The sequence below is a fragment of the Salmo trutta genome, chromosome 15 (genome assembly GCF_901001165.1).
Source record: "Salmo trutta chromosome 15, fSalTru1.1, whole genome shotgun sequence".
Taxonomy (NCBI): domain Eukaryota; kingdom Metazoa; phylum Chordata; class Actinopteri; order Salmoniformes; family Salmonidae; genus Salmo; species Salmo trutta.
The window spans coordinates 56,923,310-56,941,744 of record NC_042971.1 but is presented as its reverse complement, the minus strand read 5'-3'; the positions used below and the strand labels follow the sequence as shown (position 1 = coordinate 56,941,744).

General features: G+C 42.8%; 1 protein-coding gene across 1 annotated transcript in view; it reads left to right on the top strand.

The window, feature by feature from the left end:
• Positions 1-14,138, top strand: part of LOC115149420 (dopamine beta-hydroxylase (dopamine beta-monooxygenase)) — a 39,213-nt gene extending 25,075 nt beyond the window's left edge. Inside the window, exons 11-12 of the mRNA XM_029692260.1 lie at positions 5,966-6,125; positions 13,485-14,138. Of these exons, the coding sequence (XP_029548120.1) occupies positions 5,966-6,125; positions 13,485-13,622 (298 nt within the window). The 3' untranslated portion in view covers positions 13,623-14,138. The remainder of the gene's footprint in view (positions 1-5,965; positions 6,126-13,484) is intronic.
• Positions 14,139-18,435: the final 4,297 nt, after the last annotated feature.

Below are 18,435 nucleotides of genomic sequence, written 5' to 3'. Positions count from 1 at the left end.
CTGCTCCAGCCACTACCATGAGCCCATCCTCCCCAATTAAGGTGCCACCAACCTCCTGTGATGGGCACACCAACTTGGGGGAGGGGTGTGCGCGTGCACACACACACACACACACACACACACACACACACACACACACACACACACACACACACACACACACACACACACACACACACACACAGTACTGTAGCTTCATCTGCAGGTAACACACGCACAGGATAACTTCATTTCTAGGTAACACCCATCCTCTTTATTAAGAAGAGCTAGCTGTCATCTTTAACCAGACACACACTGCGTCTTCATTTCCGGTTTTTGCTGACTCAGCTACCATTAGAGAATCAATCTCTGGAGAACAATCAAGATTCTCCTCATCAAACAGCTGTTATTGTTCAGCAGATTAAATCCACACAGATGTCACACGAACCAGCAGAAGAAAACGACTCATTCCATTCCTTATATAAAACAATCACCAACACAAGGTCCAGAGGTGTGACAGCTATGTCACATAAAATTCAAAGACAGTTTGGGAACAAATTTGTGATGTCCCAATACCATGGAATCGTGTTTATGAACTGATATACAAAAACAGCAATGTACGCATCAATCCGAACTATTCAATATAAAGAAAATTATTAAATTATCGCCACAAAAAATGTAAAAATCTATATACGGGGCATTGAACAGTCAGACTGTGCAGACTGCCACGAGGAAACAGAATGAATGGATAATCTCTCTTGGTACTGTCCTTTGATGGTTATGAAGTCATAATGTCTGTGTTCAGATGGACCTACAAACAGTATTGTTAGGAGATCTGAAAATTCACAATCAAAAGGAAATAGGATTTTACTCATTGGTAAAGTATTTATTTTCAGGGAAATCTCAATAGAAATGGTACAAATGGAGAGGTTCAAGACCCTCGTAAGACACCACAGTAAAATAGAGGGATGTATTGCAAAAGGAAAGAGTAAAATGGGTAAAGATGGGTTAGTCTGTGGACATCTGAGGGTTGGAATTAAGATTAGAGTGATTGGTAGATTGGCCGATATAATTGGAATCCAGCACGATTAGGAAATAAACTATATACAGTGCCTTCGGAAAGTATTCAGACCCCTTGACCTTTTCCACATTTTGTTACGTTACAGCCTTATTCTAAAATGGATTAAAAAAAAATTATCCTCACCAATCTACACACAACAGCTCGTTCCATCTCATCCCACAGATGCTCAGTTGGATTGAGATCTGGTGACTGGGCAGGCCACTGCAGTAAGCTGAATTCACTGTCATGTATATGGAACCATTCCTGGACAATCCTAACCTTGTGGCAAGGACCATTATCCTGCTGAAAAAAATACTTTTGCAGATGGGTACACTGCTGCCATGAAGGGATGCACCTGATTGACAATGAGGTATCCTGTGGCATTCAAACGTTGCTCCACTTTTATAAAGGAGCCCAATGTGCGCCATGAAAACACACCCCACACCACCACCTGGCACCAGCAGGGTTGGGTAGGTTACTTTTTAAATGTAATCCGTTACAGTTACTAGTTACCTGTCCAAAATTGTAATCAGTAAGGCAATTTTTGGATTACCCAAAATCAGTAACGTAATCTGATTACATTCCTTTACTTTTAGATGACTTTCCCCTTAAGAGGCATTAGAAGAAGATAAAAATGTAGTTTATCAATTGAATGGCATCTATTGCAGTATAAATCAATGTTAAAGTTGACATAGCTGGCCATATATGGATGTAAACTTTTACTTTATGGTTTGGTTATGTAGGCTTCTTCTAACCCATCGCTCTCTACTACATATAATAATACGATTACATTGTAACTTTACATTAAAAACCAAAGTCCATCAGAATTCCAGTCATTCCAATAAATGTTATACCCCTTGATCATCAGGAATAGGACTTGGAAATATGGAAGTATAGATTAGCCAAATTGTTTAACCTGAGTATAACCCCAAAACTAAGGACTTATTAGCCAGCCCTACTCTGTTGTTTATGATTTTGTGCTCATGGAATGGCATGCTTTGAGCACTACTGAAAACTGCTATTTACATGTGAAAAATTAATGCCATATGCTGCATTTGCTATTGGCCTATTGTTTGCCTTTTTGTTGGTGACCCTTTGATATCTTAATAATATGCATCTGTTTAAAGTGAAAATTCATAGATGAAACAAAAACAAAACGGTTGCCCCGCCTCTATTTTGGTAAAAAGCTGAGTGAAGGGCCTGGAGAAATGTAACCACTCTGAGGTTTATAGACAGAGCTACGGATGCAAGGACTGACCATCCATGATATCAAAGTATTGTTTTAACCATGTTATGAGGCTATACAGTGTTTGTTTACATTTACAATATTTATAAACATTGGAGAAAAACAAGCTTATATTTCGGGTTCTCATGGAATGTGTCAATTGAACTAAGGTCATGAGGCATTTAAGTTATATTCTTCAAGAATCAGTGGATATACACTACTGTTCAAAATTTTGGGGTCACTTAGAAATGTCCTTGTTTTTGGAAGAAAGGCAAAAAAAAAAGTCAAATTAAATAATACACATAGGTGTACAGCGGCCCATTATCAGCAACCATCGCTCCTGTGTTCCAATGGCACGTTGTGTTAGCTAATCCAAGTTTATCATTTTAAATGGCTAATTGATCATTAGAAAACCCTTTTGCAATTATGTTAGCACAGCTGAAAACTGTTGTGCTGATTACAGAAGCAATAAAACTGGCCTTCTTTAGACTAGTTGAGTATCTGGAGCATCAGCATTTGTGGGTTAGATTACAGGCTCAAAATGGCCAGAAACAAAGAACTTTCTTCTGAAACTCGTCAGTCTATTCTTGTTCTGAGATATGAAGGCTATTCCATGCGAGAAATTGCCAAGAAACTGAAGATCTCATACACCGATGTGTACTACTCCCTTCACAGAAGAGTGCAAACTGTCTCTAACCAAAATAGAAAGAGGCGTGGGAGGGCCCGGTGCACAACTGTGCAAGAGGACAAGTACATTAGAGTGTCTAGTTTGAGAAACAGACGCCTCCCCACAAGTCCTCCACTGGCAGCTTCATTAAATACTACCTGCAAAACACCAGTCTCAATGTCAACAGTGAAGAGGCGACTCCGGGATGCTTGCCTTCTAGGCAGAGTTGCAAAGAAAAAGCCATATCTCAGACTAGTTTTTCAAAAGTATCGGTAATCTGATAAAAAAAGAATTTGCTGGTAAGGTAACGGATTACATTTACCGTTTTTTTGGTAATCCCTTACATGTAATCTGTTACTCCCCAACCCTGGGTACCAGCCTGCAATGTTGACACATGGCATGATGGATGCATGTACTCAGGGTTTTCTCCATACTCTAGTTAAGCGTGAAACAGCAGGAAGTGGGATTCATCGGACCAGCCAATGTTTTTCCAATTCTCCAGTGTTTATTTTTCCATAGCCCACTGCAACCACAGTTTCTTGTTTTTTCCTGAAGGAAGTGGAACTCTATACGGTCGTCGGCTGCCATTACCCCATTCATGTCAAGGTACAATGAGTTTGCATTATTTTATGGCTCTTTGGGCACCAATGTTGGACTGTCAGTTGACTAACTGTAGCCCTTCTATAGCCCTGCACAATGTGTCAGCCTCCTTTGTTCTCTTTCATTAATAACCCATTTTCGACCACTGGCCTGCCGTTGGCTGGATATCCTTTGGGTAGTGAACCATTCTTGATACACGGGACACTATTTAGATTGAAAAACCCAGCAGCGTTGCAGGTCTTGACACACTCAAACCAGTGCGACTGGCAGTGACTACCATACCCCGTTCAAAGGTGCTTAAATCTTTTGTCTTGCCCATTTGTCCTCTGAATCCATGTCTCGATTGTCTCAAGGCATGAAAATGCTTCTTTAACCTATCTCCTCCCATTCATCTTCACTGACTGGTGGATTTAACAATTTACATCAATAATAGATCATAGCTTTCACCTGGATTCACCTGGTCAGTCTATGTCAAGAAAATAGTTCTTAATGTTTTGTACAGTCAGTGTATACAGTGCCTTCAGAAAGTTTTCAGACCCATTGACTTTTTCCACATTTTGTTAGGTTACAGCCTTATTCTAAAATTGATTCCATTTTTCCCCCCTCATCAATCTGCACACAATACCCCATAATGACAAAGCAAAAACAGTTTTACATTTTTATTGCTAATGTATAAATAAAAAAAACTGAAATATCACATTTACATAAGTATTCAGACCCTTTACTCAGTACTTTGTTGAAGCACATTTGGCAGCGATTACAGCCTCGAGTCTTCTTGGGTATGACGCTACAAGCTTGGCACACCTGTATTTGGGGAGTTTCTCCCATTCTTCTCTGCAGATCCTCTCAAGCTCTGTCAGGTTGGATGGGAAGCGTTGCTGCACTGCTATTTTCAGGTCTCTTCAGAGATGTTCGATCGGGTTCAAGTCCGAGCTCTGGCTGGGCAACTCAAGGACATTCATAGACTTGTCCCGAAGACAGTCCTGCATTGTCTTGGCTGTGTGCTTAGGGTCGTTGTCCTGTTGGAATGTGAACCGAGCTCTGGACAAGGTTTTCATCAAGGATCTCTCTGTAATTTGCTCCGTTCATCTTTCCCTCAATCCTGACTAGTGTCCCTGCCCCTGAAAAACATCCCCATAGCATCATAGCATGATGCTGTCACCCCCATGCTTCACCGTAGGGATGGTTCCAGGTTTCCTCCAGACGTGACGCTTGGCATTCAGGCCAAAGAGTTAAATCTTGGTTTCATCAGACCAGAGAATCTTGTTTCTCATGGTCTGATAGTCTTTAGGTGCCTTTTGGCAAACTCCAAGCGGGCTGTCATGTGCCATTTACTGAGGAGTGGCTTCCGTCTGGCCACATTACCATAAAGGCCTGATTGGTGGAGTGCTGCAGAGATGGTTGTTCTTCTGGAAGGTTCTCCCATCTCCACAGAGGAACTCTAGAGCTCTGACAGAGTGACCATCAAGTTCTTGGTCACCTCCCTGACCAAGACCCTTCTCCCCTGATTGCTCAGTTTGGCCAGGCGGCCAGCTCTAGGAAGAGTCTTGGTGGTTCCAAACTTCTTCCATTTAAGAATGATGAAGGCCACTGTGTTCTTGGGGACCTTCAATGCTGCAGAAATCTTTGGTACCCTTCCCACAATCCTGTCTCGGAGCTCTACGGACAATTCCTTTGACCTCATGGCTTGGTTTTTGCTCTGACATGCACTGTCAACTGTGGGACCTTATATGGACAGGTGTGTGCCTTTCCAAATCATGTCCAATCAATTGAATTTACCACACGTGGACTCCAATCAAGTTGTGGAAACATCTCAAGGATGATCAATGGAAACAGGATGCACCTGAGCTCAATTTTGAGTCTCATAGCAAAGGGTCTGAATACTTATGTTCATATCTGTTTTTTATTTTTAATACATTTGCAGAAAATCTAAAAACCTGTTTTTGCTTTGTCATTAGTATTGTGTGTAGATTGCTCAGGATTTTTTATTTAATCCATTTTAGAATAAGGCTGAAACATAAGAAAATGTGGAAAAAGTCCAGGGATCTGAATACTTTCTGAAGGCACAGTATAAAAGGGGATTAGAAAGGATACAGGTAATGGTATTTGATAGATTCCAGTTCTTTCATAGATTATCTACCTCCCATTCCATATTCATTCACATAAACCTGGTTCTCCGTATGCTCCTTATTTGTTTTTACAACAAGCTCTGTCTATGAGGGAGTACTAACATGAGCATGACCATGCTTGGACATTCAATGTCTCATCCTCCCTCACCCTCCTTCACTGTCCTCTCATCCTCCCCCTGCTGCCTCTTCCCTCCCCTCTACCAATCCTCCTTCACTATCCTCTCATCCTTCCCCTGCTCCCTCCTCTCTCCCTCCCCCTACCTCACCCTCCTCCCTCCCCTCCCCCTCCCCTCTCCTCCTCTCAGGTTCCAGGGTGGTGATGTGTGTAGCTGTGGTCAGACCAGCGTGACGGACCAGTTCTCCTCTTTGTCCTGGGACTCCTTCAGTGGAGAGGTGCTCAACTCTCTCTACAACACCGCTCCAATCTCCATGGCCTGTAACCAGTCCTCTGCCAAGCTCTTCCCTGTGAGTATAGTACAGGACAGTAGAGTACAGGTATAGTACAGGACAGTAGAGTACAGTTATAGTAAATATTTTAAATATGGCGCCGGAGAAGAAGGCAGTCGTTTTAAGTGTCCCCAACCGATTGTGTTTTTTTATTTGCCCTGTTTGTAACTTATTTTTGTACATAAAGTTACATAAAGCTTTGTACGCTGCACCTGCAGGATAGAAAAGCTGCATTTGGTAAGACAAGGGGCGGCGGACTATGTATTTTTGTAAATAACAGCTGGTGCACGATATCTAAGGAAGTCTCAAGCTATTGCTCGCCTGAGGTACAGTATTTCATGATAAGCTGTAGACCACACTATCCACCTAGAGAGTTTTCATCTGTATTTTTCATAGCTGTTTACATACCACCACAGTCAGAGGCTGGCACTAAGACAGCATTGAATGAGCTGTATTCCGCCCTAAGCAAACAAGAAAACGGTCACCCAGAGGAGGCGCTCCTAGTAGCCGGGGACTTTAATGCAGGGAAACCTAAATCTGTTTTTACCAAATTTCTATCAGCATGTTAAATGTGCAACCAGAGGAAAAAACACTCTGGACCACCTTTACTCCACAGACAGAGAAGCATACAATGCTCTCCCTTGCACTCCATTTGGCAAATCTGACCATAATTCTATCCTCCTGATTCCTGCTTTACAAGCAAAAATTAAATCAGGAAGCACCCGTGGCTAGATCAATAAAACAGTGATCAGATGAAGCAAATGCTAAGCTACAGGACTGTTTTGCTAGCATAGACTGGAATATGTTCTGGGATTCCTCCGATGGCATTGAGGAGTACACCACATCAGTCATTGGCTTCATCAATAAGTGCATCGACGACGTTGTCCCCACAGTGACTGTACATACATACACCAACCAGAAGCCATGGATACAGGCAACATCCACACTGAGCTAATGGCTAGAGCTGCCACTTTCAAGGAGCGGGACTCTAACCCGTAAGCTTATAAGAAATCCCGCTATGCCCTCTGACAAACCATCAAACAGGAAAAGTGTCATTACAGGACTAAGATTGAATCGTACTACATCGGCTCTTACGCTTGTCGGATGTGACAGGGCTTGCAAACCATTACAGACTATGAAAGGGAAGCACAGCCGAGAGTTGCCCAGTGACACAAGCCTCTCAGACGAGATAAACTACTTCTATGCTCGCTTCGAGGCAAATAACACTGAAACATGCATGAGAGCACCAGCTGTTCCAGACAACTGTGTGATCACTCTCTCCGCAGCCAATGTGAGTAAGACCTTTAAACAGGTCAACATTCACAAGGTCGCAGGGCCAGATGGATTACCAGGACGTGTACTCTGAGCATGCACTCACCAAATGGCAAGTGGCTTCACTGACATTTTCAACCTCTCCCTATCCAAGTCTGTAATACCAACATATTTTAAGCAGACCAACATAGTGCCTGTGCCCAAGAACACTAAGGTAACCTGCTTAAATGACGATCGACCTGTAGCACTCACGTCCATAGCCATGAAGTGCTTTGAAAGGCTGGTCATGCGTCACATATACATCATTATTCCAGAAACCCTAGACCCACTCCAATTTGCATACCGCCCCAACAGATTCACAGATGATGCTATCTCTATTGCACTCCACACTGCCCTTTCACACCTGGACAAAAGGAACACCTATGTGAGAATGCTATTCATTGACTATAGCTCCTCATTTAACACCATAGTGCCCTCAAAGCTCATCACTAAGCTAAGGACCCTGGGACTAAACACCTCCCTCTGCAACTGGATCCTGGACTTCCTGACGGGCCACCCCCAGTTTGTAAGGGTAGGTAACAACACATCCGCCACACTGATCCTCAACACAGGGGCCCCTCAGGGATGCGTGCTCAGTCCCCTCCTGTACTCCCTGTTCACTCATGACTGCACAACCAGGCACTATCATTAAGTTTGCAGATGACACAACAATGGTAGGCCTGATCACCGACAACGACAAGACAGCCTATAGGGAGGAGGTCAGAGACCTGGCCGTGTGATGCCAGGCCAACAACCTCTCCCTCAACATGATCAAGACAAAGGAGATGATTGTGGACTACAGGAAAAAGAGGACCGAGCACGCCCCTATTCTCAATGACGGGGCTGCAGTGGAGCAGTTTGAGAGCTTCAAGTTCCTTGGTGTCCACATCACCAACAAACTAACATGGTCCAAGCACACCAAGACAGTTGTGAAGAGGGCACGACAAAACCTATTCCCCTCAGGAGACTGAAAAGATTTGGCATGGGTCCTCATATCCTCAAAAGGTTCTACAGCTGCATCATCGAGAGCATCCTGACTGGTTGCATCACTGCCTGGTATGGCAACTGCTCGGCCTACGACCGCAAGGCACTACAGAGGGTAGTGCAAACGGCCAAGCTTCCTGCCATCCAGGACCTCTATACCAGGCGGTGTCAGAGGAAGGCCCTAAACATTGTCAAAGACACCAGCCACCCTAGTCATAGACTGTTCTCTCTGCTTCTGCACGGCAAGCAGTACCAGAGCGCCAAGTCTAGGTTCAAGACTCCTGAAGACTCCTGGACACCTAATGAAATGGCTACCCAGAATATTTGCATCACACCCCCCTCCCCCTTTTTTACACCACTGCTACTCTCTGTTGTTATCATCTATGCATAGTCACTTTGATAACTCTACCTACATGTACATATTACCTCAACTAACTGATACCCCCGCACATTGACTCTGAACCGGTACCCCCAGTATATAGTCTCGCTATTGTTATTTTAATGCTGCACTTTAATTACTTGTTACTTTTATTTCTTATTCTTATCCGTATTTTTTAAAACTGCATTGTTGGTTAGGGGCTCGTAAGTAAGCATTTCACTGTAAGCTCTACACCTGTTGTATTTGGCGCATGTGACTAATAAAATTTGATTTGATTGTATAGTACAGGACAGTAGAGTACAGGTATAGTTGTGTATAGTACAGGACAGTAGAGTACAGTTATAGTTTAGTACAGGACAGTAGAGTACAGGTATAGTACAGGACAGTAGAGTACAGGTGTAGTATATTACAAGACAGTACGGTATAGTTATAGCATAGTACATGACAGTACAGCATAGTATAGTACAGGTCAGTACAGTACAGTATGTTTATAATATAGTAAAGGACAATAGAGTGGAGTTATGGTACAGGACAGTAGAGTACAGTTATAGTACAGGACTGTAGACTACAGTTGGAGTACAGGATAGTATAGTACAGTTATAATATAGCACAGCACAGTACAGTTATGTACAGGACAGTACAGTAGAATATAGTTATGTATAATACAGGACAGTACAGTAGAGTATAGTTGTGTATAGTACAGGACAGTACAGTAGAGTACAGTTATGTATAGTACAGGACAGAACAGTAGACTGCAGTTATGTATAGTACAGGACAGTACAGTAGAGTATAGTTATGTATAATACAGGACAGTCCAGTAGAGTATAGTTATGTATAGTACAGTAGAGTATAGTTATGTATAATACAGGACAGTACAGTAGAGTATAGTTATGTATAATACAGGACAGTACAGTAGAGTACAGTTGTGTATAGTACAGGACAGTACAGTAGAGTATAGTTATGTATAGTACAGTAGAGTATAGTTATGTATAGTACAGGACAGTACAGTATAGTATAGTTATGTATAATACAGAACAGTACAGTAGAGTATAGTTATGTATAGTACAGTAGAGTATAGTTATGTATGGTACAGGACAGTACAGTAGAGTATAGTTATGTATAGTACAGGATAGTAGAGTATAGTTATGTATAGTACAGGACCATACAATAGAGTATAGTTATGTATAGTACAGTAGAGTATAGTTATGTATAGTATAGTTGTGTATAGTACAGGACAGTACAGTAGAGTATAGTTATGTATGGTACAGGACAGTACAGGAGAGTATAGTTATGTATAGTACAGTAGAGTATAGTTATGTATAGTTCAGGACAGTACCGTAGAGTATAGTTATGTATAGTTCAGGACAGTACAGTAGAGTATAGTTCTGTATAGTACAGGACAATACAGTAGAGTATAGTTATGTATAGTACAGAACAGTGGAGAGGTGCTGAACTCTCTACAACACCTCTCCCATCTCCATGGCCTGTTACCAGCCCTTCACCAAGCTCTTCCCTGTGAGTATAGTACAGGACAGTCTAGTACAGTACCGGTACATACACACTCTGAGCTGCTGCTGGAAATCCAAAACGATATTCATCAAATTTTAAAAAGAGTTTGCGCAGCGCATGCTGCGTCACCATTAAACGAAATGGGAGTATAGATTGCAGGGTGCAGTCTGTTCTGTTCATTTACGGTAACAGTTTACTGCTACTCTGCTCTCAGACTGGCCCTGATACCGTATATGAGCACCAACATAACAACCCTCCTCCACCATCGCTGTCAGTCTGAAATCATTCACCAGTAGTCTGGGTGAGAGCATGGCTGGCTGGAGAGGTGTGTATGCGGCTGACTGGACTGGCTGATGGCTGCTGGGACAGTAACAGACAAGGATAGTGGAAGGTGAGGGAGGCATTTAGTGAGTGTTAAATTTACCATGGTATCCTCACCTGCGGCCATTGATCTCTTACTGACTTGTGCTGACCTGCCAACCAGGTCCCCGTGTTCAGAGGGCAATATGCCAGCCAATCATCTGATGACTGGAGATGAACTCTATATGTATTTATTTATTTATTTAAACTTTATTTAACTAGGCAGTTAAGAACACATTCTTATTTACAATGACGGCCTACCCCAGCCAAACCCGGACGACGCTGGGCCAATTGTGCACCGCCCTATGGGACTCCCAATCACAGCCGGATGTGATACAGTCTGGATTCAAACCAGGGACTGTAGTGACGACTCTTGCATTGAGATGCAGTGCCTTAGACCGCTGTGCCACTTGGGAGCTCTACTGTATCAGGGACCTGGTGACTGGAGACTAACTCTACCGTATAGGGACCTGGTGACTGGAGACTAACTCTACTGTATAGGGACCTGGTGACTAACTCTACTGTATAGGGACCTGGTGACTAACTCTACTGTATAGGGACCTGGTGACTAACTCTACTGTATAGGGACCTGGTGACAGGTGACTAGCTCTACTGTATAGGGACCTGGTGACAGGAGACTAACTCTACCGTATAGGGACCTGGTGACTAACTCTACTGTATAGGGACCTGGTGACTAACTCTACTGTATAGGGACCTGGTGACTGGAGACTAACTCTACCGTATAGGGACCTGGTGACAGGAGACTAACTCTACCGTATAGGGACCTGGTGACAGGAGACTAACTCTACCGTATAGGGACCTGGTGACTAACTCTACCGTATAGGGACCTGGTGACAGGAGACTAACTCTACCGTATAGGGACCTGGTGACAGGAGACTAACTCTACCGTATAGGGACCTGGTGACTAACTCTACTGTATAGGGACCTGGTGACTGGAGACTAACTCTACCGTACAGGGACCTGGTGACTGGTGACTAACTCTACTGTATAGGGACCTGGTGACTGGAGACTAACTCTACCGTATAGGGACCTGGTGACAGGAGACTAACTCTACCGTATAGGGACCTGGTGACTAACTCTACCGTATAGGGACCTGGTGACAGGAGACTAACTCTACCGTATAGGGACCTGGTGACTAACTCTACCGTATAGGGACCTGGAGACTAACTCTACTGTATAGGGACCTGGTGACTGGAGACTAACTCTACCGTATAGACCTGGTGACTAACTCTACCGTATAGGGACCTGGTGACAGGAGACTAACTCTACCGTATAGGGACTTGGTGACTAACTCTACCGTATAGGGGACTGGAGACTAACTCTACTGTATAGGGACCTGGTGACTGGAGACTAACTCTACTGTATAGGGACCTGGTGACTAACTCTACCGTATAGCGACCTGGTGACTAACTCTACTGTATAGGGACCTGGTGACTAACTCTACTGTATAGGGACCTGGAGACTAACTCTACTGTATAGGGACCTGGTGACTAACTCTACTGTATAGGGACCTGGAGACTAACTCTACCGTATAGGTACCTGGTGACAGGAGACTAACTCTAATGTATAGGGACCTGGTGACTTACTCTACCGTATAGGGACCTTGTGACTAACTCTACTGTATAGGGACCTGGTGACAGGAGACTAACTCTACCGTATAGGGACCTGGTGACAGGAGACTAACTCTACCGTATAGGGACCTGGAGACTAACTCTACCGTATAGGGACCTGGTGACTGGAGACTAACTCTACTGTATAGGGACCTGGTGACAGGAGACTAACTCTACCGTATAGGGACCTGGTGACAGGAGACTAACTCTACCGTATAGGGACCTGGTGACTAACTCTACCGTATAGGGACCTGGTGACTGGAGACTAACTCTACCGTATAGGGACCTGGTGACTAACTCTACCGTATAGGGACCTGGTGACAGGAGACTAACTCTACCGTATAGGGACCTGGTGACTGGAGACTAACTCTACTGTATAGGGACCTGGTGACAGGAGACTAACTCTACCGTATAGGGACCTGGTGACTAACTCTACCGTATAGGGACCTGGTGACAGGAGACTAACTCTACCGTATAGGGACCTGGTGACTGGAGACTAACTCTACTGTATAGGGACCTGGTGACAGGAGACTAACTCTACTGTATAGGGACCTGGTGACTAACTCTACCGTATAGGAACCTGGTGACAGGAGACTAACTCTACTGTATAGGGACCTGGTGACTAACTCTACCGTATAGGGACCTGGTGACTGGAGACTAACTAAACCGTATAAGGACCTGGTGACTGGAGACTAACTCTACCGTATAGGGACCTGGTGACTAACTCTACCGTATAGGGACCTGGTGACAGGAGACTAACTCTACCGTATAGACCTGGTGACAGGAGACTAACTCTACCGTATAGGGACCTGGTGACTGGAGACTAACTCTACCGTATAGGGACCTGGTGACAGGAGACTAACTCTACTGTATAGGGCATATTCTCATAGAGAAACACTGCACAGAAACACATACCACCACACATGATCAAACACACAGTTCAACAGTTCAAATGTGCGCTTAACCATCACGCAAAACAAGTCAAAAGTTCACAGTACAGTTAAGGTCTTCACAGTACAATGAAGTTCACACACACACACACACACACACACACACACACACACACACACACACACACACACACACACACACACACACACACACACACACACACACACACACACACACACACACACACACACACACACACACACACACACACACCTTGCCTGACTGACTGCTTCTGTGTTTGTTTTGTGCCAGGGCGACTGGGAAAGGCAGGAGCTTCCTGTTGTGACATCACAGCTCCAGAGGCCCCGCTACCCGTGTGAGGGGGGCAAGCTGCCCTCCCAGAGCAGTGAGCCCACCGTGGTGCAGCCTGATAGAGGTGAGGAGGTCTGACGCCCTGCTGAAGACCCTCTCCTCTGTCTGAATAACAACCCCCTCCTTCTCTTTCTCTCTCTGGTGATGTACTTCACCTCCACCACAACAACACAAGGACTAGCATGATGTCAGCTCTGTCATCATCACATTCCAGTATTATTACACAGTGAATTAAAACAACATACTCCAACATCTCTCACCAGATATTTATTGTCCAATGAATCTTAAAACATTGTCACATTGATGGGTGAAGATAATGGTGGATAAATATAAAGCTTGATTTTACTGGTCATCGTGGTTTATCATTTTAAGCTGTATGTTAATCATTGACATCAAGAACTGCATATCAATGATACATGTTAAAGTCTTCTAAACCTGTCACTCAATTGATTTGGACATATAGGACCAGTTTCCCAGAGACAGATTAAGCCTAGTTCTAGTCCCATGCTTAACAAATCACATTATTGTCTATCCCAAAGAAAGAATTCCTGCATTGCATTTGAAATGAATCAATAAAGTCTATTGAAGAATTCACAGGCAAGCAGTTCTACCTTTTGTTTTATACAGGCAAGTCATTATCTTTCGTTAATTCATTATCATTGACTCCAATTCAGCAAGAAGAATACACTGAGTATTCAGTTCTGCAATTAACATAGCGCAGTATACAACACTAATATGAACACAACAGCTAAATTAAACCAATGGGATCATATAACGTGCTCACATATAGAGTACCACATTAAGAGTCGTAATACCCATAAAACCTAGCGGTCAAACAGGGAAATGGTTCCAATGGTTTTTCCACCATACATTTTTTCCATAGGGAATTTTAGAAATAGTTAAAATAAGGGCTGTGTTTTGTGTAGGCTCACCCTGGTGTGACGTTCTGATAACCCTGTATATCTCTCTAGGATAAGGTGGTCGGCAGGGTAAATGTCCTTTACACAGTTGTTTGAGGGGTCAAAGTGCAACTTGAGGTGTGCCTTAGCCTCGAATACCATTCCGATTCCCTCCAGAGTGAACTTCTCAATCTTTAAAAAGTCAGCATTGACCTGAGAGAGAGAGAGAGAGCACACACAAACATGGTTAAATCAACACCTCTGAGGCTTGAATGCAACGAACACGCAGAACTTAACCTGCTTTGCAACGAACAGGCAGAACTTAACCTCCTGCAGGTTAGCGCTGGATGTCTTAAAACGCTACTAACAGGAGATTACATTCACCTCCTGGCTAAACTAAGCTTGATCGCTAGGGAAAACCTACAAGGATAAACCATCAGATTAGTTGATCTCCTGTTGTTACCGTGTCAAGTGACTACGATACCAGACAGCTGGTCTAGATCCTCTACTCTCGCCCCCAATGAAATATCAACCCATCAGGAGCATTGAAACCAAAAGGCTGATCAGTCAATCAAATGTGTTGTCATGTGTTGCTGCCTTGCTATGTTGTCTCTCTTGTTGTGATGTGTGTTTTGTACTATATTTATATTGTATTTATTATTGTTTATTTTTTTAATCCCAGGCCCCGTCCCCGCAGGAAGCCTTTTGGTAGGCCATCATTGTAAATAAGAATTTATTCTTAACTGATTTGCCTAGTTAAATAAAGGTTAAATAAAATAAATAAAGTATTTGTAAAGTCCTTTTTACATCAGCACATACAGTTGAAGTCGGAAGTTTACATACACTTCTTGTTAACAATCTATAGTTTTGGCAAGTCGGTTAGGACATCTACTTTGTGCATGACACAAGTCATTTTTCCAACAATTGTTTACAGACAGATTATTTCACTTATAATTCACTGTTAAACAATTCCAGTGGGTCAGAAGTTTACATACACTAAGTTGACTGTGCCTTTAAACAGCTTGGATAAATTCCATAAAATAATGTAATGGCTTTAGAAGCATCTGATAGGCTAATTTGAGTCAATTGGAGGTGTACCTGTGGATATATTTCAAGGCCTACCTTCAAACTCAGTGCCTCTTTGCTTGACATCATGGGAAAATCAAAAGAAATCATCCAAGACCACAGAAAGTAAATTGTAGACCTCCACAAGTCTGGTTCATCCTTGGGAGCAATTTCCAAATGCCTGAAGGTACCACGTTCATCTGTACAAACAACAGTACGCAAGTATAAACACCATGGGACCACACAGCCATCATACCACTCAGGAAGGTGCAAAAAGTGCAAATCAATCCCAGAACAACAGCAAAGGACCTTGTGAAGATGCTGGAGGAAACAGGTACAAAAGTATCTATATCCACAGTAAAATGAGTCCTATATCAACATAACCTGAAAGGCCGCTCAGCAAGGAAGAAGCCACTGCTCCAAAACTGCCATAAAAAAGCCAGACTACGGTTTGAAACTGCACATGGGGACAAAGATCGTACTTTTTGGAGAAATGTCCTCTGGTCTGATGAAACAAAAATAGAACTGTTTGGCCATAATGACCATCATTATGTTTGGAGGAAAAAGGGGGAGGCTTGCAAGCCGAAGAACACCATCCCAACCGTGAAGCACGGGGTGGCAGCATCATGTTGTGGGGGTGCTTTGCTGCAGGAGGGACTGGTGCACTTCACAAAATAAATGGCATCATGTGGATATATTGAAGCAACATCTCAAGACATCAGTCAGGAAGTTAAAGCTTGGTCGCCAATGGGTCTTCCAAATGGACATTGACTCCAAGCAGACTTCCATAAGTTGTGGCAAAATGTCTTAAGGACAACAAAGTCAAGGTATTGGAGTGGCCATCACAAAGCCCTGACCTCAATGCTATAGAACATTTTGGGGCAGAACTGAAAAAGCGTGTGCGAGCAAGGAGGCCTACAAACCTGACTCAGTTACACCAGCTCTGTCAGGAGGAATGGGCCAAAATTCACCCAATTTATTATGGGAAGCTTGTGGAAGGCTACCCGAAACGTTTGACCCAAGTTAAACAATTTAAAGGCAATGCTACCAAATACTAATTGAGTGTATGTAAACTTCTGACTCACTGGGAATGTGATGAAAGAAATAAAAGCTGAAATAAATCATTCACTCTACTATTATTCTGACATTTCACATTCTTAAAATAAAGTGGTGATCCTAACTGACCTAAGACAGGGAATTGTTACTAGGATTAAATGTCAGGAATTGTGAAAAACTGAGTTTAAATGTGTTTGGCTAAGGTGTATGTAAACTTCAGACTTCAACTGTATGTGTTTATACAGAAACGCAGTCTAAAACCCCAAACAGCAAGCAATGCGGATGTAGAAGCAAGGTCATTAAGGCCAGATCGTTCATCAAGATTTTCAAATGTACAGGAAGATCACGTCAGTGATTCTACCCACTCAAATCGAGTATAGCGGGAAAAGCCTGGCACGACGGGACGCACCCCTTCTAGGGACGACATGGGACGACATGGGAGAGCAATTAATAGTAAGCAATTGACTCAGCCCCCGTAATAGGGTCAGAGGTAGAGAATCACAGAGGAGAGAGGGGAGCCAGCCAGGGAGAGAGCAAGGGCGGTTCGTCACTCTAGTTTCTTGCCGTTCTCCTTTGCACCCCTAGCCCAGACTACACTCAATCATAGGACCTACTGAAGAGATGAGTAAAGACCAAGGTAAAAACACTGTCTTTATATCAGAATAGAGAAGTAGTAGGCCTGTATTTCATTCAAATGTTTCACTTAAAAGGCTAAATAATATAATACATGCCATTCTAAATAACTTTAGACCCCATTTTACTTTGCTAAAAAAATATAGATTAAATAACTCAATCACTATTTACTTGATTTAGTTAAACATTTCAAATATGGACTGTCCACGGATATTTTTGCCATAATCTTGATAAGAAATGACCATATTGGAAAATGTTATATAAAAAATAGTTAATAAAATAATACAAGTAGGCAAAAACCATTAACATAGGTTTTCCATTCATTCAACGTGTTGTGTAAATTCCCACAGTAAACGAGGAAATACTTTATTTCAGTTGTATGGAACGATTTTCAAATAGATAACATCGCCCTTAGTGTGCTCATAAAATAGGACTAAGTTCCCTTATAAAAAAATATTGCAGTTTTGAAATTGCAGTAAAATTGCAGTAACTGCAGTTGACTGTGGTATTTTGGCACAGTAATTGCAGAATAACTGCAGTTATATTGCACTGTAACTGCAGTTACACAGCAAAACTACTGCAGCAAAAAAAATGTTATTTTGGACTGAGTATTTCATTTTTTTAAACATTTTTTAATTTCACCTTTATTTAACCTGGTAGGCCAGTTGAGAACAAGTTCTCATTTACAACTGCGACCTGGCCAAGATAAAGCAAAGCAGTGCGACAAAAACAACAACACAGAGTTACACATGGGATAAACAAACGTACAGTCAATAACACAATAGAAAAATCTGTTCACAGTGTGTGCAAATGAAATAAGGAGGTAAGGCAATAAATAGGCCAATAGTGGCGAACTAATTACAATTTAGCAATTTACACTGGAGTGACATATGTGCAGATGAGGATCTGCAAGTAGAAAAACTGGTGTGCAAAAGAACAGAAAAACCAAAACAAATATGGGGATGAGGTAGGTAGTTGGTTGGATGGGCTATTTACAAATGGGCTGTGTACAGCTGCAGTGATCGGTGACAGCTGATGCTTAAAGTTAGTGAGGGAGATATAAGTATCCAACTTCAGTGACTTTTGCATTTCGTTCCAGTCATTGGTAGCAAAGAACTGTAAGGGGATGACCAGTGAAATATACCTGCTGGAGCGCGTGCTACGGGTGGGTATTGATATGGTGACCAGTGAGCTGAGATAAGGCGGAGCTATACCTTGCAAAGACTTATAGATGACCT